The following is a 24,121-nucleotide window of genomic DNA, read 5'->3' as shown; positions in this document are numbered from 1 at the left end:
TTTATGATTCTCAATTTTGGCCATTCACCAAGAAATGTTGCAGTAATTATTCCAACGATTCCTCGTATTAACGTTTCTGTAAATCTGATCCAGTGTTTCTTGGGATTCCTTCTTAGAATCCAGAAGAACAATTTCCTGGGTTTTGTTTGATAGTTTCTCCAGAATTATTTGATAAATTTATCTCGGGAATTACTACGGTGATCGGGGAATGCAATGAATGTTAGTATGGCATCCATGTTACTAAAGATCTAGTATATCTCTGCATATTCATGATTGTCATGAAAAGAATTTTTTGTCAGTGGAAAGGTTTTAGAAGCTACAAAATCTGGATTGATCTTAGTAAGTGATGCGATTTATGTAACCTTAATTGAAAAAGTCATCTAATGACATAGATGAAGGCTAAACATAACATATGTCGACACCTATGGTAACGATCCATTCAATGATTTTGTAAATTCAAAAACAAACATGAGACGATTCAAATCGTTCGGGATTTCTAGAAACCCCCTCCCCCCTATGTCACGGTTTTTCTAATACCTATTACATGCACTGTCGCACGACACTATTCACTGTGATGTTATTATTTACCCCGTCTCAATCTGCCTATCAATCACGTCTCCCTATTCTTCAAAATACCCTTATCATCAACTAGCGCAATCTTCGATCTTGTGACTCATGGTACGAAACGTCCGAAGAAAAGGATGGGCTCACGATTTACTTTCCATTTATCTGAAATGTTTGCGATTGCTCTACGACAGTTTAATACAATCAATTCAAAACTAATTCCTTCGATTTCTCTTATCTTCTTTCAGGAATGCAAATTTAACACACTGGATCACAATCAGTAGATCATTAATTGGATTAATCGTGAAAAATTATATGCAATATGTATAATTCATGAGCAAGTGATCGAACCGATAAGACTCGCAATTGATGCCACATACGCATACGCCTCGTGTCAGTGTTGAAGAATCTCGACACCAGCAAGCTTGAACACTACAGACACTGGAATCCACGACGCACCCATGACTATTTCGCTCACCACTTACCTTAATTTTTAGATAATCGTATTGTTTAAACTTCACGCCGATCAACAGTGGTCTTCTTCCGAAGGCATATTTCCGTTTCGACTTCGCCACTGGACGCGCGCGCGAAGTTTTGTTTTAATGAAGAAAAGGTCGACCGAACAAGAAGAACAGCAGGCAAAGCCTTAACTCGGTCTGGAGGAGTCCGGCTATCTCTAAGGGGGTGGAAGGAAGAAGTGAAACGAGTTTTTTTTAACTTTGCTCATCATAGCAAGACACACGGCTTGACTCAACGTTGATGCGGAGGAACGTGAACGGAGAAATACAGCGCTCATTGCCGGATGGTCGTTGGATGGGATTGGGACGATTCGATGAGTTTTAGAGTGAACTGTGTGTGACGGTCGCAAAAAAAAAAGAAGCAAGAAGAAATCAGCCCAACCCCGACCAACTGGCCAACGAAACGCAGACCATCATCGTTGACGTCGTCGTTTTGAGTACTTGGAAGATGGGTAACACTGTGAGGCAGTTTTCGGTTCGATGAGTTTTTATCCGGAAGATTTTTTATTCGAATGCCACGGCAGCTTTCAGTGATATCGGTCCCTTCGGAAGGATATGACGCGAGCTTACGAGCTGTCTAGCAGAGAGTGCGGTTTTCCAAGAAATCACAGTTTTCTGATGAACAAGTGATGTGCGGGGTAGAGGGGGGAGACAAGAAGAAATGATTGATTAGATTTATTATCATTCAGCTTATGGTGTATATTTATTATTTGTGTTAATTTCAGTGAGAAGCAACTCGTGGAGTATGAAGCAGAAGGAGCAGGAAGAAGAAATATTAAAAATTAGTGCTGGTATGAGCGAACATCTGCGTTCGACGTTCCTGTAAATATATGATGCTGATGCTGATGGGAGAGATGAAATGTATCAAATAAGTCCATTATCTCCCTCAATACCTGTACAGAGTGCTAAAGAATAATTCAAATAATCGATATCGTTACTCGGAGTGGTGCAAAGAGGTGCTATACGCGTCCAACACGAGTGGAAGTGGAGGTAGAATCGAGTAGATCTGGTTTCGGAGCGAAGCTTCGTCAAATCGGTCTGTGTGTGCTGATAGTATTTATGTGTATGTGAAGCTGAACCCAGCTGGGAAGAAGTAAGAAGTTTCAGTGGAAAAGTAAATCGCTCTTGGGCGGTAAAAATAACCAGAAAAAAATAGCCCGAGAAATGTATCCAGAAAAGTGACGTAAGGAGAAGGCAGCAGCTGAAGAAATCACGTGTAATCACAAGCAGGAGCAGTCCAGCAAAAGGGAAGAATCGCGCAAAATCTGGTTGTTGCGCTCTCCCGTTCTTCTCAGTTGAGGAGCAGAAGATCCGGTGTTTTAGGTAGTGTGTTGTAGTCGTCGTCGTCGGCATCGTTGTCGTCGGCGCGCACACACACCTGTGTCAAGATAGGGAAAATGGACAAGGATGGTGACAAGAAGGGTGGCGACAAGAAAGGTGGGCAATCCGGAGCCGGCTTGGGAGGCGCAGCCGGTGTTCCGGATCCTGCCTCACTGCTAGATGCTGCGTCGTTGTTCGGTAAGTAATCAGTGAACGACTGCTTAACGACTATTCTGTTGCGCCATGTATGTAGATGGCGCTTGTTCTTCCTTTTCTGAGGCTTTGAGTTGGTAAACAAATAATCCATCATGTTATCTTATCTCCATAAACCATGTTTCCAAGAACCGCGATTGTCTATGCAGGTTATCTATATTGCTAAATGCGGATCCAATATTTTGATTACCCCTACATGCTGAACTGTCTGAACCCGCAGATTATAAAAATAGAATGTGGAGTAAGAAGGGGCAAGATTGGACAGGAGGCAATTTTGGTGACATGAACAATTTTATGAGATAGCAAGCATGTAGATAATTGATGGCTTCATAATAGTTTTATCATTTTTTACGTTTCTTTCTCGTCAAAATTAATAATGTAAAATCGATAAATTCCTTGCAGCTTATCAGCTGAATCGAAGTTTGAACAACTACCGAAAAACAACACATTGTGTGTCTTATCAAATTGAATAATTTGGTAGAAGGGCATATTGCTCTAAGTTTAGTAAAAGTTGTATTTTTCCTCCTTATCCATGAATCGCATCACCGCTCAAAAGTCTGCTAGATCTTTTTCCTTCCTTACCAATAAACAACCTGTCCGTGGTGATTGTGAAGATGCAAAATATTCTCGGTCTCTAGTAGCAATAATCATTACACCCTAACATTCCTTCCCCATCCCAACTGCCGGTAAGGACTTAGCTGACGTCGTTATTGATCACTAATATGAGATCTGCTAAAATGTGCACTTTGAGAATATGCGGAAAGCCAGTTCAAATCAATCACGGAGTAGCAAACATTGCATGTACATTCAGTCTATGGCATAGACTCTATGCTATGCTCATACGTGTGTGAAATCGTCTAAGAAGAATAAAGGGCAATTTGATTAGTGTATGGCAAATGATGAATATCAATTCCAAAGTTGACCCCCCTTGCCTTACCATACATCGATTTTTTTCTCACTAGAAATCTTTATTTGGGCTATATTTGTATTACAGAAAGAATTTATAATGTTCCATCCATATTTTTGACTGTTTTGACTTCCTATATAAAATGAATAACAATAATTTTACCCATAGGCTGCTATTATGTGCATACAAAATCATAATGTATATACAGTGACTCAATCTCATTTTCGTACGGGGCACTGTTTTCATATCAAGTTGGTATAAATCTATTAAATGGTGCATGGACTTCGATATACTTTATCAATAATGAAGGTTATAGGTGTCATCTATTGTTTGGCAATGACAAACTGTATTCATTTGCTTAAATCTTTGGAATAATGGAAAAGTATTGAGATTGTGTCTATAATTGACCCAATTCCATATTCGTACACCTAACAAAAAAGAAATATACAGCATTCAAAACTAATTTTTAATGGACTAGATGATTACTTAAGCTCTTCGTTGTGTTGTTCAGATGCAGTAGAATACATTTGAAAAATTTAAAAGCGGACATATTTGAAACTTAAGTAAATTTAAGAAAGACACCAGTTTTCCCATGTTTTTTGCTAAAATATTCGGTAAGTCGAACAATAAATTGCATTTTTTTCAACATCACTTCCTTAAGAATGATAACTGCGAATATTGCACAAGTTTCAAAAAATTATAATCAGTTTTAGAGTAGCTAGGAGTGGATATCGACAACTCATACTTTTGAATCTTATGTAGTATAACATTTATAACAAATGCAAAACCAAAAATTTTAGTCAATTTCTTTATGTTTGGCTCCTAAATGTATATACATAATCCATAGTTAATGTTCCTATTAAAACATTGCGTAATTATCATTTTTATTTTACATTTTACTACCAAACATGATTATAGAGATTTAAAGAATAAATATTATTGCCATAACCGCAACACAAACGTTTTTTAAAATGATGAAAACAACAGGAATATCAATGCTCTCTGCTCATTTTAGTTATTTTGTATTTTTCTTATTAAATCAATAAATTGCAAAATAGGGTGCTATTTTGAATATAATTTGAATATTATTTCAAAGATAATTGAATATTACGATGAAATCAATTATGTGGAGGTATGTACAGCGTAGTTTAGGGTACTTTATTGTAAAACGAAGTTCGTAGTTCAAATTATTTTTACAGACAAATTCAAAATTAACATTTACCTGTTGTTTACAATGAGAATTTGGTTTACATTGATTAAAAATATCATTTTAGAAGAGTTTTGAACTTATGGCACAACAATTTTCTTAACTCAAAAGGGATTAAAACTGTTTATGATTTCTGTAAACTATATATATTTCAACTAAATTTCTATCAGAGCTTACGAGTATAATCTATAGATTGGATCCAATGACAAAAATAAACGTTATTGTTCGAATTATAGGATTTAATAGCAAAAATCATTGGAAAACTGGCATTTCTCATAACTTTACCTAAATTTCATATATGTCCACTAATAAATTGTCCAAATGTATTTCACTACATCTGAACATTATAATAAAGCATTTCAGTAATCAAATAGAGCTTCTAAATTTAGTTTTGAACGTTGTGCGTATGAATTTTGGTAGGTGTACAAATATGGAATTGGGTGAATTTCAGACATCAATTCAATACTTTTCTATTAATCCAAAGATGAATGTAAATGGAAACATTTTGTGATTGGCAAACAATAGATGACACCTGTTACCTTCAATGTGGAAAAAGTATTTGTAGCTCAATACTTCATTTAATAGTTTTTTACTAACTTGATGTGGAAACAGTATCCTGTACGAATATGAAATTGGGCCACTGTACCAGGATTTCACAAGCGGTGATCCGCGGACCACTAGGGGGCCGTGACGATTTCTCAGGGAGTCCGCAAAGCCATTTTAAATAATTCTGTTTTTTTGATTGATGAATAAATGTAATATCGATCCTCGCTTGTTTTGCAAAAGATCATTACATGAGGGTTCAAATTTTCATATTCTGAGTATTTTATGAAATCATCATTGCGATTACTGACACATATTTGCATTGTCATTTTGTCAATAAGAGATAACAAGTCATTTAGGTGAAACACCTTGCATTTTTTTTTAAATGCAATTTTCATTATTCCTAGAGGTATCCATACAAAACTACTGACTTCTTCTTGGAAAGAAACTATGAACTATAAAAACCCGAAATTCTTCCCTTTTTTACTCAAATTATTGGCGAAATTTGCTCGAGTCTTCTTCTTATTATTGGCATTACATGAGCATGATTTTGAACTTAGTGCTCAATGAGCACTTCCGCCGTAATTGACTGAGAGCTTTCTTTCTTCTTAATATATTCGAATCCTCTGAGCAGAATCTCAATAGAGAAACTAGAGATTAGATTAGAGTACCTTCTTCTTCTTTCTGGCGTTACGTCCCAACTGGGACAAAGCCTGCTTCTCAGATTAGCGTTCTTATGAGCACTTCCACAGTTATTAACTGAGAGCTTCCTTTGCCGATTGACCATTTTTGCATGTGTATATCGTGTGGCAGGTACGAAGATACTCTATGCCCTGGGTCAACTCTCCCTTAATCGACATTCGGTATCTCGATATCGAGTTTTAGAGAACCATAGTAAAACTCGGTTGTTAAGGTTATCTTAATGGTCCATTGGATTGCATTTGCACTGGTTTTGTGTTAAACAACACGATACCTCCCTTACTCGATGGTCCCTTCAATATCGAGTTATAGAGAGTTAACTTTAGTTGACTTAAAAATGCACTGCAATCAATCCTGGGTCGTTTTTTTACAAAGTAACCTTTTTGGATATTGTGAGCCGCTAATTTATTCCTGTTTTTAATCACCATAAGGGTTCATTCAAATATTACGTAACGCAAAATTTTCCAATTTTAAACCCCCTCCCTCCCCCACAAAACAGCTTTTGTATGGAAAATTTTAAATTTTTGTATGAACCGTAACACTATGTAAGACCCCCTCCCTCCCCCTGTTGCGTTACGTAATATTTGAACGATCCCTTAATCTGTTTTATTTAGTTCCATTTTAACAAATCATGTCAAAAATTCACAAAATGGCTTTGACCCTTAATATTCTCCGTTTCATCCAGTAGACTATCTTATTAATAGAGACCAAACATTGTCGATTTCACGAAACTCGCGCATATTGACGAGAAAAAAATTAAGTTTGTATACTATGTATTCCTAGATGTCAAAATGTTCTACTAAATCGACCTGTCTGAGAAAGATTCTACGAGAGTAAAATGCAGAACCGAAAAAAACGGAATATTTCATATGTGATGATGAGTATTCCAAATTCTCGTTGATACTAGCTGTCTTTAATTACACTGCGGAACACGTTTCTGTCTCAAGCACCAAAATACCACTGTTTACTTAATTAAGAGCTGCTGTATCCATTGTCGTTTTCAGAAATATCATAGCATGTCTAGTTTTTGAGATATTGGCTGTTGAAAATGTAAAAATTGACTATATCAACCAACTTGCATGCAAGTTTACCAGCTTGTAAGGCAATATATTTGCTTAATTCGCCACAGAATTCAAACTTTAAGTGTATAACAACACTTATCAACAAAGTTCATAATACTATCGATGCTCAAAAGTTAGGGGGAGATCCCCCAGTGCCGGACAGCACCCAATACCGGACAAAGCCGAAACATTGAGACATCATGGTCCAATCAAGATGGTGTATTAGTAGAAAAGAAAGCTATTATGTAGACTAATAATTGCGTAGAATAACACATCCTTGAAATATGCACGCCTTTTTAAAAAAAGTAGAAAAATTTGAAAATCTTTAAAAAATTGACGTATCCACTTAATTTTGAGCCTATTTAGTAAATATTTTGAATATGAAAAAATACTTTGGATCCCGCAAGCATGATCGAACATAATCCTAATTTGATAGTATGAATGTATTTTGTACCTTAATTGAACTAAATATGGAAAAAATACAATTTTGGTTAAGCACCTCCTGTCCCTCAGTTTCGGACAGCTTGTTTTGTTACATGATATCTTTGTAATTATTGCATCAGTGTCTCAGAATACTTTCATTTTTCATGGGTTCCGTCGATCATGGTATCAAATATGCAATAAAATTAAGAATAATGAACATTCAGAACAACATCGTAAAATGTGCTATTTTTCATCATATATGAAAGAGGTTTTTGATAGGCATCTTGCAAACTAAGAAAAACACAAATTATTCTTGTGAATGTTGCAAATGCATTGAATTGGTAATTATAAACTATTTCTATAGTGTACACATTCGATAATGTTCAAATTTACAGAATTCGAGGCATTTCCAGATCTTGTCCGGTATTGGGTGCCACCTTTCGAGATCGATCAATTTGGTACTAAAACTCATCATCAAAATGCAATATCAAAATTCATATTTATATTTTCAAATTTATTTTTGTACACTATAAAAATGATAATATTCATCATAAATGGGTAACACGAGCCCATAAAATCAATATTTTTCGAATTATGAATTTAGTGGCTTAAGTGTCCGGTACTGGGGGATCTCCCCCTATATATTTGATGTTTTAGAAAAGTATTGTATTTTTCCATATAAGAGAAACGAAGAATTTTGTATGGAGACTGCATGCAAGTTGAAAAAATCGATTTAATCTAAATGTTATAGTGCAACTTCAACCAAATTATATCTGAAATGAAAGTTGAAGTCCTATTTTGCATGCTTGGTGGAAAAGATCACAAAAAAGTTTGTTAAATCATACCTTAAATTTCATGTGAACATTAATTACACCAGTGTTTTATACAACTTTGGCGACCTGTAGCTAAAAAATGTGACGTGCAGGGAGATTTCTGAGAACGGCATCAGATTCAGCGACCCCAATGCTACTAGAGTCACATAATTTAATCCTTGAGACACGCAAACATGTCATATTTGTTACACTGTGTTATTGTTGTTATACTTTTTCTTGTTAAATTTTAAACATCATCAATTTTTGCAGAGATTAAATTACTCTGACATACGACAATTGTTGACAGCGTTGTTGGCTGCAATAATAGTGTTTGGGAAAATACCATTTCTCATTTTAGCTTTTCTAATCCAACCTACAACATAAACCCTAGGTATATAAGCGTTTTGCTCTCACACTACACAAAATCACATCTGTAACCTCGATTCATCATCATCAACACCGTGTGCTGACTCATGGTTTCCCCATTCCGAATTGCGTGTGACAACAATAACCAGCGACGACAGTCGTTAAGCACTCGGTTGCATCATTCAATTATCCACTGTCATCTGGTTGTGTTGAAGCGCCGTCCTTATATTACGCCACACACGAAAATGTTTCAAAATTTTTACTGAAAGCGTTACTTACGGAACAATTTATGATTTTACCGTTGTGTAATAAATGGATGTGGTCTGAATCAATTCCTCTGGCATTGTATGGAGTAGTTATCTAGCTGTGCATGTGAACTTGCTACACCTCCAAATCAATCCATCTATATGCAAGTAGCGTACGGTTAACTTCAATCATTCAATACTGCCACTTATGGACGGTTTAACAGTGTATCGTGCTTTTTATTCACTGTATTAATGGCAGTTTAATGCAACTCTGTTTTTTTTCTTTCTCTTTTCAGCATACTGGGGCCGTGATCCCTCGGCAATGGCAGCAGCGGCGGCATCGAATCCCCTGTTCGGATCCCAGTTCGCCATGCCAGGAGGCCTCGGAGGTCTGATGCCGAATGCGGCGGCGGCTGCAGCGGCCGCTTCGGGTGGCGGAACGGACCGATACCAAATGTCCCATTCGCACCCCAACACGATGGCCGTGGCCGCTTCGCAGGCAGCCTCCCTGGCCGGTTTGCATTCCAGTGAGTATTTGCTTTATTTTTAGGAAAATAATAGTTGTTTTTTTTTTAATTCAAACAGTTTATTTGGGAATTTGTGGAAAGCGGATGATATGTTGTACGATATTGTATTGTGCTTTTTCTTTTAAATAGATGGAAAGTCTCAGCCTTTTTGTTGTTTTTGAGTCTAAAAACATGCCACCAAAAACGATGTGTCGAGTCAATCTTATTACCTTATTACCTTAGCAGATCTGGTAAAAGATCTGGTTTTACATAATTGGGTACCATTTTAGTGCAAGTCTCAAAAAAGTATTTATTTTTAATGAAAGGTGTCTAAACGTGTTAACGAAAATGGTCTCTGAAGCCACTTTTTTCCTTATTCTGCTTGCAGTGAATCCCGGTGCAAAATTATTGAATCAAATTGGTCGATGATCAAATGGATCGGACTACATGATTTTTCGGCCTATTAAAGATATGTCAAGAACTCCGACAATACTGATCATTTCGATGCCATTTTGAAAGAGAGGGATTATGAGATAGATAACTTTCAATATTACGACGTACAATTCACATATTTTCACAATGTTCAATAATTAAACAACTGGGTTGAATTCTTGACCACGTCTGAAATAAAATTATTTAAGGTATTCCTTAAAAAAATACTAAAAGAACTCCTGAATAAATCTTCGAAACCTGAATGATGTTTGATGAAATTGTTAGAGAAAATCATGCAAAAATACATACAGTAATACGAGCAGTAGAACTTGTCAACTACAACAAAAATTCATTACCAGTTCAGTCGTCACGCTGTTGTATTTTGTACAACACTGATGAAAAAACCTCGCTTTTCGTTTACAACAGCAGCGTGGTGGTACTGGCGGTGGCGAACGGCACGACGACTTGAAGGTTAAAATAATTGTAGAGGAATGTCTGGCCAAATTCTATGAAACATCAAGTTCTAGTTCAAAGTATGTTTGTTTTCTCAATTCCTGTTTTGTCTCTTTTATGTTCCTGTTTAGTCTCTTATTGGTCTCTTTTCCAGGCAATAGTTCCTGAAGTTTCAATTTTCAAAACACTTTGACGCTACCAATCCTGTTGATCTGTTATAGCGAGGTATCCTTGAAGCGAGTAGTGAGTAGTGTTCGATCCGTTGAATATGTTGCATGCTCCTTTGAGGGCGAGCGACGGAATCCGAATCATTTGTGTCCGATACGCGTTTTGCTGAAGAAAAACAAACGAAAACAAAGTGGGCGTGTGAAAAAAGCAACGACGCGTCAGAGTGTTTGGTTCATTGAATCTTTTGCATGCTCATTTGTGGGCGAACGACGGAATTCGGATAAAAACTATCGCTATCGATCATCCGTGTATATGTTCACGTATTCATTAAAAATTATATCTTTATCGTTTACCAAAACGAATCCTTTCCCATATCCAAACTACCAGTGTTTTCTTGTGGAAGTGCAGAGGACTCCTCGGCTTCCATAAAGCAAGTAACACGTCAACATTTCCCTCCCATTCCCAAATTGGCCTGCATTCGGACGTAGCCGGCGCCGGTATTGTTTGTTATAATAATAAGAGCACCAGTACTTACACATTGAATTTGGTACTGATCCTGAGTAGCATCTGTTGGTTCCCTGTGTAAGTACAGCTGTTCTTGCAATAACGGAGTAGCAACTGCGGGCGATCAGTCATGCTCATGCTATAGCGAGGTATCCTTGAAGCATGTGAGTCAAAGTATAACTTTTATAAATGCTTCTCCTTATTCTTTCTGGCGTTATTCTCTACTGGGACAGAAAATCAAAAACAGAACATATGTGTCACATACCAGGCTTGCACAGCTAGAGAAGAATCGTTCATCCCTTGCAAAGTTTCCAGGACTTCCAGAACCAGTGCAAGGGTTTCGAGAAGAGTATGATCTTTTGTTGTTGTCGTTTTTATATAATCAAGCCCTCCAGAAAAGAGGGAGGATCCAGGAACCATCCCGGGTATACATTTTTTTAGCATCAATTTTACCCTAGAAGTAGCTTCAAAAATTTCGTGGTTCGGTTAGCCAGTTTCTGTGAACGAATCATTTGAAGCACGCGAGTTTTGTTCCGGGCTTTTGAGGGTTACCTTAGAATTTTTGCATGCGGTAAACACGAAAGTCTCGGTATTTGTACCCATCACCTTCAGCATCTTGAAGATATTATTATTTTACTGCTTTAATGGCGATTTTTCATGGCGATATTTACAGTTACAAATCGTAGCGTAATATAAAATATATAGGAACTCTATTTACATTTTCAAATTTATCTGTATTTTTTTTTCTAATTGTTTTTGAACACCCATATTTACCAGATTGCTCTGAATGCTTTTGTTATAAGCTTCATTCCATTTGACGGCAAACAGTGCCTTCACAGCCATTAACTCATACTTTTTAAATGCCAATCGATTTCCACATCAAAAGCAATACAAAGTCGGCTGACATCGTCGGTAGCAGAGCTAATGCTTAAGTGCGAGGGAAACCGCAAATCCACGCAGCTAAACACCAGTGCAATGCATCGCCAATCGAAGTGTGCATATCTCAAGGTGTAAAGTAAAAATCAAGTCACTGTCTAGTGAAACGGAAGCAAAATAATTAGATTCGATGAGGATTATCACGCCTTGCATAGGGATAGTAATAGTGGCTAATAAAGGAAGGTGGGCACTATTTAGACTTCACGTTTCGAAGACAGTGTACAATCAGAAGCCAATCGTCTGAACAGAACGATTTTCTTAGCTTCAAAAAACAAACTTGTTTCGTTGTTCGCGTTTAACCATAAATTTCATTGGGGTTCGCTCACTTTTGCACAATTTTTTTTTTTACATTGACATGAGAATAATGATACTCCATAACTCGATATTGAAGGGACCATCCAGTTATCGAACACAAAACCAGTGCAAATACGTTCCAAGCGACCATCGAGGTAGCCATGAGCACCAACTTTTATGGTTCTCTAACTCGATCGATCGATTACGGAGTATAATGAAGATTAAATTATTTGAAATTTGCAATATTTGAAAATTCGTTGTATCCACTTGTTGAATAAACTATGAAACGATATATCTGCCCTTCGAACAAAAAGCGATCTTGAATAACGAAATGAATCCCTTTAACGTATCATCAGACCCTCTGAATTTAATCTTTAATAAGGATCTTCAACTATAGAGAAATAAGGAAAACCAAAATTACATATTGCAAACATTTATGTGAAAACATTGTACTCACTTTCTCAAATGCACGAAACTCTAAGTTTAAAGATGAAAAAGCACTTTACTGCTGCTTTAATCGGCTTCCACGAAGACCACTGTAACCGCGGCGGACTTTGGGAGACCCTTTTTAAGCGGGAGTTGTTCTTTCACTTCGCGAAGCACACACGTCACGTTTACTATACGGACTAACTACGGACAGAGATTTATTCTCGACGGGAAATGATAAAGAGTTGTAAAGTAGATGCGCACTGTTCGGTAGTTTGTATTTGACTAACTGGTACTGATTTTCATATCGCAATATATGACAAATTGAGTCCAAAAGGGAAACTGAAGAAAAGGCCTATCCGAAGATCGAAATCGCTTTTCTCTCGCTAGCAGAGTGCTAGTGATAAGGAAGAATGATTGATAATAATGCACTTATAATAGGAACAAATGAGATAGGTATTGGTACTGATAATTTTAGAACAGTGAGTACGTGAGAGTATGAGATACTTATTCTCTTAATCCTAGGGTGGCTCCAACATATGCCGGCCCCTGTTGAAAGGTCGTAGCTTTCAACCATACAGGCTGATACGGATGATGCTGAGAGAGGATGTGCTGGATGATCAATCGCCGTCGGGTACATTTGTCGCTTCTCGGAAGACTCGCCGGTCTGTTTTGATTCCGCTGTTTCTCAACACCGCAGGTCAGCGACCTCGGCGATCGTACATCGTTGTCAGTCGTCTAGGCTGTCGATTAGCTGGCGGTATCGCATTGCTCGTGATGACGTCATCGGGATTTCCTCGCTACGACGTACTCGACGGTCGGTTGGGTGGGGTTCATCTCGCATTCATCAGGTTGGGCGTACTCAATGGTTGGCCATCGGAGCAGCCATCGATGCGCAGCACATGCCGGAGTACAAACATTCCTTAAGTTTTTTGAAAATTAATTATACAACAATACTTACAGGGTTCGGAGGCCCTAAAGCCTCCGATCGTTGCACAGTACTAGAGTACTGCGATGGAAGACTCGTCTGGGTTGGGGCCAGCCGCGCCGGCCGGTTCTGTTGTTGGTTGCCGTATGGGGAGCACGCAGATCTTCGTGATTGCGCGCCGGTATTCTCCATCTGCTGTCCGGACATCTACGACCCGGATGTTGCCATCGTCTCCACGGATAATGTTGATAACCCTTCCATACTTCCACTTCAGAGGCGGAAGGTCGTCTTCTTTCAGGAGAACCATCGTTCCAACGACGATGTTGTCCCGAACACGTGTCCACTTGGTGCGTGGGTGGAGGCCAGATAGGTAGTCTGTTGCCCATCGTTTCCAGACTCGCCGGAGAAGCTCTTGGTTGTTTTGGTAGCGGTCTAGTCGATTTTGTGGCACATTAGAGAGGTCGGGTTCAGGGAAACTAGTGAGCGGACGATGAACAAGGAAGTGACCCGGGGTTAACACCTCCAGATCGTTTGGGTCGGCCGTGAGGGGGGTCAGTGGCCGCGAATTTAGACAGGCTTCGATGCGGGTCAGCAGGGTAATGAGTTCGTCCTGAGAGAGAATGGAGTTTCCGATGGTTCGGCGAAAGTGTTGTTTAAAGGACTTCACCGCCGCCTCCCACAACCCACCGAAGTTTGGGCTGCGGGGTGGGATGAACTTAAAGGTGATGCCTTCATCTGCACAGTGGTTGACTACTTCACCCTGGTGCTGCTGTGAACGAAACTGCTTGGCCAATTCCTTCAGCTCCCCTGCCGTACCTCTGAAGTTTGTGGCGTTGTCGCACTCTATCAGATTCGGCTTTCCTCTTCGAGCGATAAACCGGTGCAGCGCTGTTAGAAACGCCGCCGTGGAAAGATCGTAGACTAGCTCTACATGAACTGCCTTAGTGACAAGGCACACGAAGATGGCTACGAAGCACTTTATGGGAGGTGCCTTCCGGATTTTACGGTAGTAGAACGGTCCACAGAGATCTACTCCGGTGTTGAGGAACGGCAACGTCGGAGTAACTCGCTCTGGTGGCAAATCTCCCATGATCTGCTCGAGGTTACGAGGGCGGCAGCGAAAACAACTGACGCAAGAGTGAACTACGCTTCGGGCTAGGTCGCGAAGCCGAAGTGGCCAGTATTTCTCCCGGACACAGGCTGAAAGCAACTGCGGGCCGGCGTGTAGGTTCTTCAGGTGGTAGTAGGTAACGATAGCAGTAGTTAGAGGGTGTCGGGCTGGCAAGATGATAGGGTGCTTTCTGTCGTCGGAGATGGTCGCGTGTCTCAACCGGCCGCGAATTCGAAGAATCCCATTAACGAGGATCGGAGTGAGGTTTCGTAGAACCGAGTTTGGCTCAACCTGGCCGTTCTTAGCAACAGCTGCGATATCCTTGGCGAAAGCTTCGTGTTGGGCAAGTTGGACTAAAGTGTTTGTGGCTTCAGCTAGTTCCGACGTTTGTAGGAATCCGTATCTCCGGTCTGAGCGGTTGTGGGGCTTGCTGTTGTGGCCGAAGCGACGCAGAAGAGCAACAGTACGAACGAGCGCCGGAAACGACGATCGAATGGAGAATACTTCGCTTGGGGGGACCACCTGCACGGGTAGTGAAACTGTTCGTTCTTCTAAGAGCTCCGGTGGCAGGTCCACAGAGATTTGTGGAGTGAGAAGCGGCCAGAACCGCGACGGTTGACTCAGCCATGGCGGACCATTCCACCAAGATTCGGTTTCTTGAAGCTGTGCCGGATCCATGCCACGGGAAATGATATCCGCGGGATTTTCGATGCCTGGAACATGCGCCCAAATACCGCCAGCCGTCAGATGTTGCACCTCCGAAACGCGATTCGCAATGAAGGTTTTCCATCGCGAAGGCGTCGAGCGAAGCCAGTGCAGGGTGATCATGGAGTCTGACCAAAAGATGGCCTTGACTTTCAACTTCGTGCTGGTTTGAACTTTATGGTAAAGATGACTCAACAGAAGCGGCGATGAGAGTTCTAATCTTGGCAAACAGATGCGCTTCTGCTTCTTCGAATCACCGAGAGGAGCCACCTTCGATTTGGCGGTTAGCAGGCGTACAGCGATCGTCCCATCCGTTGATACGGTTCTCCAGTAGATGCAGGCTCCGTATGCCCTCTCCGAGGCGTCGCAGAACCCGTGGACTTCAATCGATGCGAGAGTGGAGACAGGCGCCGCCCATCTTGGTATGCTGATCGATGCTAATCCATCCAAGTTGCTACGGAACTCCAACCAGTGCCGCTGCTCGGATTCATCGAGTGGATCGTCCCAGCTCCTTGAAGTTCGCCAGAGCGTCTGCACGAAGAGTTTGGCGAGTAGCACTACCGGACCGATCAGCCCGAGAGGGTCGTAGAGCCGAGCTGTGTCCGACAGTACGGTGCGACGAGTGATTGATCCCTCCTGGGACCATTTGGGTACGGAGTAGCGAAACAGGTCGTCCATAGGCTGCCACTGCAGCCCCAGCGTCTTGATGGGAGCGGAAGGAGAATCCAACGAGAAGCTGGTTCGTTCGTCACGAAGCTCAGCGGGAATTTTCGAGAGGATTGTAGGCGAATTCGATGACCATTTGCGCAAGCTCAAGCCTGCAGATTGCATCAACTGTAAAAGCTCCTGGCAGAGCTCTTCGCCTTCTTGCTCATCGTCAACAACAGTCAACATGTCATCCATGTAGAAATCTTCGGCCAGGGTAGCCGATGCGAGTGGAAAATTGTCCGCTCCGTCCTTGGACAACTGCTGGAGGCACTTGGTTGCCAAGTAGGGGGCAGAGGCAGTCCCGTAAGTCACGGTTGTGAGTTCGAAGGTGCGAAGTGGCTGGGTTGGAGAGCTGCGCCAGAGTATCCGCTGTAGTGGGTAATCCGATGGGTGAATTCGAATTTGGCGAAACATCTTTTCGATGTCGGCGGTTATAACGAACCGTTTCATCCGAAACCGAAGAATGAGTGCCAACAGGTCGTCTTGAACGACTGGACCTACCATCAGCGCTTGGTTCAGGGAGATTCCGCTATCCGTTCGGCAAGAAGCGTCAAAAACTACGCGGAGTTTTGTGGTGGTGCTTTCGGCCTTCTCAACGCCGTGATGGGGTAGATAGTAGGATGGACAATTCATTGGGGAATCCTCATCATTGACTTCTCGCATGTGGTTCAGCTGATGATATTCGTTGATGAAAGCCGAGTATGCTTCCATTAGCTTGGGGTTTGCTTGCAGACGACGTTCGAGGGCAAGAAATCTTCGTTTGGCAATTTCTTTGGAGTTCCCCAACTGACTAAGGACTGACGGACGTTTGGGAAGCGTAACTACGAAGCGACCGGACTGATCGCGAAAGATGTTGTCGGCGAAGTGCTTTTCACAGGCAGTTTCCTCGACCGAATGAGTACTGTTTGTCCAGCAGGATTCTATTTCCCAAAAACGAGACAATTGTTCGTCGATTGATTCTGCACTGGTGACATGAGCAAGCTTCGGAGTGAATTCGGGTGTTTGATTGGTCCCGACCTTCCCAGAAGCCACCCAACCGAAGACGGTGTTCTGCAGAATCGGTTTCTCAGGGCCAAGTTTGATGAAACCTTCAAGCAGCAGATCATAATACATCTATAATACATGGAACTGTGGATCTGCTAAGACAAGATTCGATGGGATATTCCACGGAGAAGTGTCTATGCATCTGACTGGCAGCTCCCGAGTGATTTTCTTGAGGATGTGACACTGAGCATCTGCGACGAAATCAGAGCAACGAGAACCCATTCGAACGAGAACAGCTTGATACGAAACGATGAGAGAATTTCCCACACCTCCGATCTCTTGACGATTTGAGTAGCGCTGCAATCGTAGTTTTTGGGCGAGGTTTTCCGTAATCAAGCTCAGTTGAGAAGCGGGATCCAGCAGAGCGCGGGCCGAGTGAGGGTGCCCCTGGTTGTCGAGGATCTTGATTACTGCAGTCTGTAGCAGTACGGTAGCAGGAACACTTCGGGAACTTCCAACGAGAGTGGTGGAAATGAGAGTAGAGGCATTGGCTGATGGCGACTGGGATTCTGCTGTTGACGGGGATCGAGAATGTGAGGGTTGGTTCGATGGGCTGGATTCATTGCCCTGCGACGATAACGAAGATTTCGAACCGACAGCAGAAGTGGGTGGTTTTGAGGGGGTGAGCGAGCGATCTTGCGAGGATTGGTGGAGCATGGTGTGGTGCTTCTGGCTACATACTCTGCAAGCACCGGAGGAGCAATTTCTAAGTAGGTGGGAGGAGGAGAAGCAGTTGATGCAGAGGTTCTTCTTCTTCACCTGCTCGAACCGTTGGGCGACGGACAACTTCTGGAACAACTCACATTTGAAGGGAGAGTGAGACGGTTTCGAACAAAACGGGCAGGAACTGGACGAGGAATTGGTAGTGGTAATTGTGTGGACTGTATTTATTTTTGGTTTCTGTGACCGGAACGGTTCTGGTTTAGGGGGATCGTTCGAGCGAGATTTCAGCGGTGTCAGCGATTGGAGCACCGTGAGATGAGTACGAAGAAATCGCATCAGATCTTCGTATTTGGGAACGTCTGTTGATTGATGATGGGTTTCCCATTGCTTCAGGGTGGATGGATCCAGACGACTACAAACCATGTGTGCCAGCAACACACTCCATCCATTCGTTTGAATGCCCATCTTGTCAATCATACACAGGTTCCTTTCGAAATCGTCCACCAAATGCATAAGAGACTCGTAGCACTCTCTCTTCATAGGGTCTATCGCGAACAGGGCGTCGATGTAAGTTTTTACAACTAATTTCTTATTGTCGAACCGCCTTTCCAAAATATTCCAAGCGACTTGATAATTTGCAGCGGTGTGCTCGACGGATTCAATCACTTTCTTCGCATCGTTGGACAGGGAACCAACGAGATACGACAGCTTGTCGATAGGCGACAATTGGGGGTTTGAATCAATGAGGGATTTAAAGGTGTCGCGGAAGTGTATCCATTCCGAAACTAGCCCAGAAAATTTAGGGAGTGTCACTTCTGGGAGCTTTATGCGAGAATAAAAATTATCGGAAGCGTTAACGGGATTTCTAGAGGTGGTAGGGACAACTGATTGTATTTCCGTGGTTAATTTACGAATTTCTCTTGTGAGAAAACTATGGACCCGTACGTAATCGTTTTCGAACCCCTGTCGAATAAGACGGTTAGCCTCTTCTGCGAGTCTAACACCCTCTTCGTCTGTTTCGGTCTGCTCGGCATCGTCACCGTACACTTCAATTTTTAAACGATTGGCCTGAAAATCATTGTACAAGGCCTCTGCTCGTTGCTTCCATCCCTCAAGCTGTCCTCTATCGCGCTCAGCATCGAAATGTTCCATAAAATGCCTCAAATTGGTCATGGTGTCCAGATAGAACCGCTCTTGGCGGGAAAGTGTCCTCATGTTCGGCGACATTTTCCACACCCCAGCGATATACGACGATATCAATCAATCGACTCAACTCCTCACCTACGCTCGCAAAATAATCGACCAATTTGAGACCCAGAGCACCAAGCTACCAACCAACAAGCTCACCCGGGATGAAAGCAATCGAAGCCAATTTCAATTTTTCGCAACGATAAAAATCAATCCAACCACCATGGAATATACTCACAGTTCGCAACCAGCCCTGGTGCCTTCGACCGACGTCCTATTGTCGCAACCACACAATGCAGACCCAAGCCAAGCCAGCGTGCCTTTCTCCCTCAATAGAAACCACGCTATGTGCACATGGGCCGTCGCACCTCGAGAACGGCAATCAATTTTCTATCGGCACTAACGAGATCGAAGTTAATTCCTTTCGATCTTTCGCGCACTGTTTGCCGCGTTAGGGGCAGAAATTCTTCGCAAGTTAACTTGCAGATAGTCACTGTGCAACGTCACGTGACGTGCGGCGAATGTTCACTCTTCGACACTACACCAAACCGCGAAACGAACTGTCCGAATCTTCACCGTTTTTTCGGTCACTAAACGGTTGATCCGGTTCGAAGGACCAAAATGTAACCGCGGCGGACTTTGGGAGACCCTTTTTAAGCGGGAGTTGTTCTTTCACTTCGCGAAGCACACACGTCACGTTTACTATACGGACTAACTACGGACAGAGATTTATTCTCGACGGGAAATGATAAAGAGTTGTAAAGTAGATGCGCACTGTTCGGTAGTTTGTATTTGACTAACTGGTACTGATTTTCATATCGCAATATATGACAAATTGAGTCCAAAAGGGAAACTGAAGAAAAGGCCTATCCGAAGATCGAAATCGCTTTTCTCTCGCTAGCAGAGTGCTAGTGATAAGGAAGAATGATTGATAATAATGCACTTATAATAGGAACAAATGAGATAGGTATTGGTACTGATAATTTTAGAACAGTGAGTACGTGAGAGTATGAGATACTTATTCTCTTAATCCTAGGGTGGCTCCAACAACCACATTACATCTATATCAGGAACTGGCACCTGCAATGCCATGAGGGATGTTCATTAGACTGATGCAAATTTTGAAGTTTTTGCTCCCCTATGCTTAAACGATGTCAATTATGATGAAAATGATCCTCCCAAAATTTGAAGTGATTCGGAAGAAATTTGGTTGTGCACACGCTATTTGAAGTTTATATGGAAATTACCATGGAAAAGGCAAATCTTTTGTAATCAATCCTCTAACTGCCCGTCATAATAATATATGGAAAAGTGAACACACTCATCTCATGTGAACACTTCCCAGCTACAACTTTGCTGAAGACCACATTTCGATGGGACGTAAGGATAATTTGTTATTTTTGATAACAAAGTGTAAATCATGCTGAGATGATCATTCAATTACTTTCAGAGCAACACTGCTGTTTTGCTGTAGAACATAGTAGCCTGGATTACTTTGATCTATTCTTTCCGCCAGGAGCCCCACTGTTGCCTGACGAACAATTGGTGAAGCATGCTGTATGCAAACCAACTTTATGATGATGAATAACAATTTATCCTGATGTCCAATCAAAAAGTGGTCTTCGGCAAAGTTGTAGCTGGGAAGATTTCACATTAGACGAATTTGTTCACTTTCCCATAAAATATCATGACGAAGAGATAGAGGGCTGAACACAAAAGATTGGCATTTTCCATAGTAATATCCATATAAACTTCAAATGGCGTGTGCACAGTCAAATTTCTTCCGAATCACTTCAAACTTTGGGAGGATGCTATTTACCATAATTAAAATCGTTTAAGCATAGGGGAGCAAACATTTCAAAATTTGCATCACTCTAATGTTCATGAAGTAATGAATGAAACGACTGTGTTTGAAAGATTCAGACAAAATGCTTGTATTCACAGCCTCAAATTATTGATGAAAAGAAAGTTGAATGTTTTTATCCTGTACTATTACCCCAAAAAGAAGAATGAAATTTCATCTAAATCATTTGGGCTAGCCGATCGTCAATTTTGCTCAAAATTATGGGAAAAATAGTCGACAAGCATATCAAATTATCATATTTAGCTAATGTTCCTCTATAAAATATCAGTTTGCGTGTTAGGAATGCAAATCATCAGTAACAGCTCTGCATTCAATTGATTCGAAACTAAAACAAATCTCTTGATGCAATTTGATTACTTGAAATTTGTTTCAAATGTCAAATTCGCTTATCTTCATGGTTATCATAAATCTCAATAGCCTTAAAACATGCGTACATGTAACAAAATTGAACATAAGAAGCAGATGAAAACTAAATCAGAGAACCAATAAGTCTCTGGTAATCACTATCATGATCAAACACTTCCGCAAATCATATTGAATTATATACGCCACATTGACCGGGCCCATAATTTATATGGTCCGTGATAAATAATTCCACTTAATACCCTCAACCGAACTGTAAACTTTCAACTGTTGCACTTTCCCAAACAATTTGCCAAACTTGGCCGTGATCATAGTACAGATATCAAAACCCTCATTTGGATGAGGGGCGAAAGCGGAGCACTCCGTACATGCTATGCTTCATTCACTAACGTGGAGCATGAAACATTAAACATATACATATTAAAGCCGATGTACTGTTTTGCTAAATTCGCGCATCACGAAACGCCAAATTATAGCAAAACGGTTTCGAGCATGCCATCACATCACATCGCTCTTTAAAACTTGGAATCGAGAGGGAAGCCCTCCGCAAACGGTAACAATGCATTATCATGACGCCAACAGCTTGTGATAAAAGCGCATAAACACACAAACAGAAAGCTACAACGATGATAATGCAAGGGGTGGGGAAGTACGCCAACAACCCCCCTTTATGAATAATGCTTTGTGTCCAGTTATGTATAGTAGCAAGTCAGTGAAAGTGTGTGCCCGTGGGAATTTGATAAACGATTCGTGTTTTAAGGCAATTGTTTTCGTCGAGGGTGGAAGGCGGGAGTTTACAGAATTCCCACGCGCATTATCGAAAGTGGAATTGGTGTGAGTCACTTCAGTAATTAACTCACAATTGATTGACTGCCAATTAGGGAGGATGTCTGATAAGTGGAGAGTACTGAAGGGATATGCGGAATTACCGAGGTATTGTTTAAAGAAAAAGTAAGATTGGGAAAACTTATTTTTATGAAATCCAATTTTAAACTGAAATTATAATATTTTAAGTTTAACGAAGGGTTACAATCTTCACTCTGGACGTCCTCACTCGGGGGCCTTCCTCAGCCGAGTGGTTAGAGTCCGCGGCTACAAAACAAAGTCATGCTGAAGGTGTCTGGGTTCGATTCCCGGTTGGTCCAAGATTTTTTCGTAATGGAAATTTCCTCGACTTCCCTGGGCAATATACGAATGCGAAAATGACAACTGTGGCAAAGAAAGCTCTCAGTTAATAACTGTGGCAGTGCTCATTGAACACTGAGAAGCTGGCTCTGTCCCAGTGAGGACGTAATGCCAAGAAGAAGAAGTAGTCACTCGTTTATGATTATTCCAGGAAAACTTTCAAACAAAATGTCTAATTTTCGACAAGCTATAAATTATCTCATTTCTCGAAACTATAGGAAAACTTTTATGAAAACTATTGCCATAAAACATCCAGTTTCTTTGGAACCCCCTCAGTAATTGATTAAAGAGAAAGTAAACAAAAAGAGCCTCTCAATGTTAGACAGATCCTTTTGAAAAGCTACTTTAGAATGTGATAGAATGTGAACGAAGCAGACACAAGTAAATATGACCGAGTCCGTCCATCAGATCGTTCGTTCATGTATTGTTGCATATTTTTTATTTATACGTAAATTTCATTTATTCTAAATTTTCCAAAATTACCGTTCTCTTGCTTGTGGAGAATTTAACCTTTCGGTTGTCGCGCGAATTTTTGTAACGCGAGTAGTCGCGCGTTGTACTTTGTACAACACGCTTGGTTTTGCGAATATCCCAGGAGCTTGACCACTTAGAAAGATGGTGTCTTTGGCAATGTTGTTCAGTTGCTCAAGGGCTATAATTGATCGAGTTAGTTGATTCTTAATTTTGCCAACAAGTTACGCTAGTGAGAATGAAACATTTGTTTGGTAGATCTTAGGATTTAGACCACTTAGAAAGATGGCATCTCCGGCAAAGTTGTCATTAGCTCAAATCCTTTCTTTGTTTAATTCTTGAAGTTCGAGATTAGCTAAATAATGATGGTCCTTGAGCTATGCAACAACTTTGTCGAAGATACCATCCTTCTAAAAGGTCAGGATCCTGAAGTATCAGCAAAACAAAAGTTTCATGCTCGTTAGCGCCACCTGGTGGCAAAATTTTGAATTAACTAGCGCAAACAATGATAGTCCTTAACTTACTGCAAACTTTGCCGAAGATGCCATCCTTCTAAATAGTCAGGATTCTGAAATATTTGCGGAACAAAATTAAATGTTCCATGCCCACTAGTGCCACCTAGCAGTTAAATTCCGAAATAAATGAGGTACCATCAGATAGCGCTCCACCTCCAGGACGACTTTACTGAAGACTCCATGTTTCGAAATTATCTGGATTATGAGATATACCGATTTAAAATTGTGGTCTACTCATTATTATGCGATTTCTATGTACAATTGTTTATTTAACCGCATTATAAAGAGTCATACTGTAAACAAAAACTGTTGAGTATTGTTCTTAAGAAGATTCTTGAGGAATATATTTTGGCTTGGGGTCGATAGATATCTTTGTTACAAAATCATAGCATATAAATCACAACTGTTGTACAAAGTACAACAGCGCGACAGCCCGAAGGTTAAACACTTTTCTTTATTTATATCTTTTTCATATTAGGTAAATATTCAAAGGTATTTCAGCAAACTTCGAGTACATACCTCAGGAATACTCAGGGAAAACTCTCAGCTAAATCATTGCATAAACGTCTTTCAGAAAAAAAAAAATGAATCCAGAGAATATCTGGGAGAATATCCTATGTAGATGTATGGATAATATCCCTATCCATTGGATATGTAGAGTAATTAAACAAATCATGATTGATGTAATTTCTAAAGTGGATTCTAGTACCAATTTTGGAAAAAAGGAAATGCTTGAAGTAATTTCTAGTAAATTTATTGTAAAATTCGCAAAAAGGGGA

General features: G+C 40.8%; 1 protein-coding gene across 19 annotated transcripts in view; it reads left to right on the top strand.

The window, feature by feature from the left end:
* The window catches only part of LOC5573115, a 174,472-nt gene that overhangs the window by 107,250 nt on the left and 43,101 nt on the right, over window positions 1–24,121 (top strand). For 18 of the 19 annotated variants that reach the window (XM_021847526.1, XM_021847524.1, XM_021847521.1 and 15 more), the window contains 2 exons: window positions 1,808–2,600; window positions 9,175–9,405. In XM_021847526.1, coding sequence (XP_021703218.1) covers window positions 2,480–2,600; window positions 9,175–9,405 — 352 coding nt within the window. In that variant the 5' untranslated portion in view covers window positions 1,808–2,479. Of the gene's footprint in view, window positions 1–1,235; window positions 1,543–1,807; window positions 2,601–9,174; window positions 9,406–24,121 lie in introns of those variants that run through there. The other variant, XM_021847519.1, reaches the window with a different exon arrangement.

This window comes from Aedes aegypti, chromosome 2 (genome assembly GCF_002204515.2).
Source record: "Aedes aegypti strain LVP_AGWG chromosome 2, AaegL5.0 Primary Assembly, whole genome shotgun sequence".
Classification (NCBI taxonomy): Eukaryota; Metazoa; Arthropoda; class Insecta; order Diptera; family Culicidae; genus Aedes; species Aedes aegypti.
Note: the sequence above shows the minus strand (reverse complement) of the source record. Positions and strands in the feature narration are given on the sequence as shown.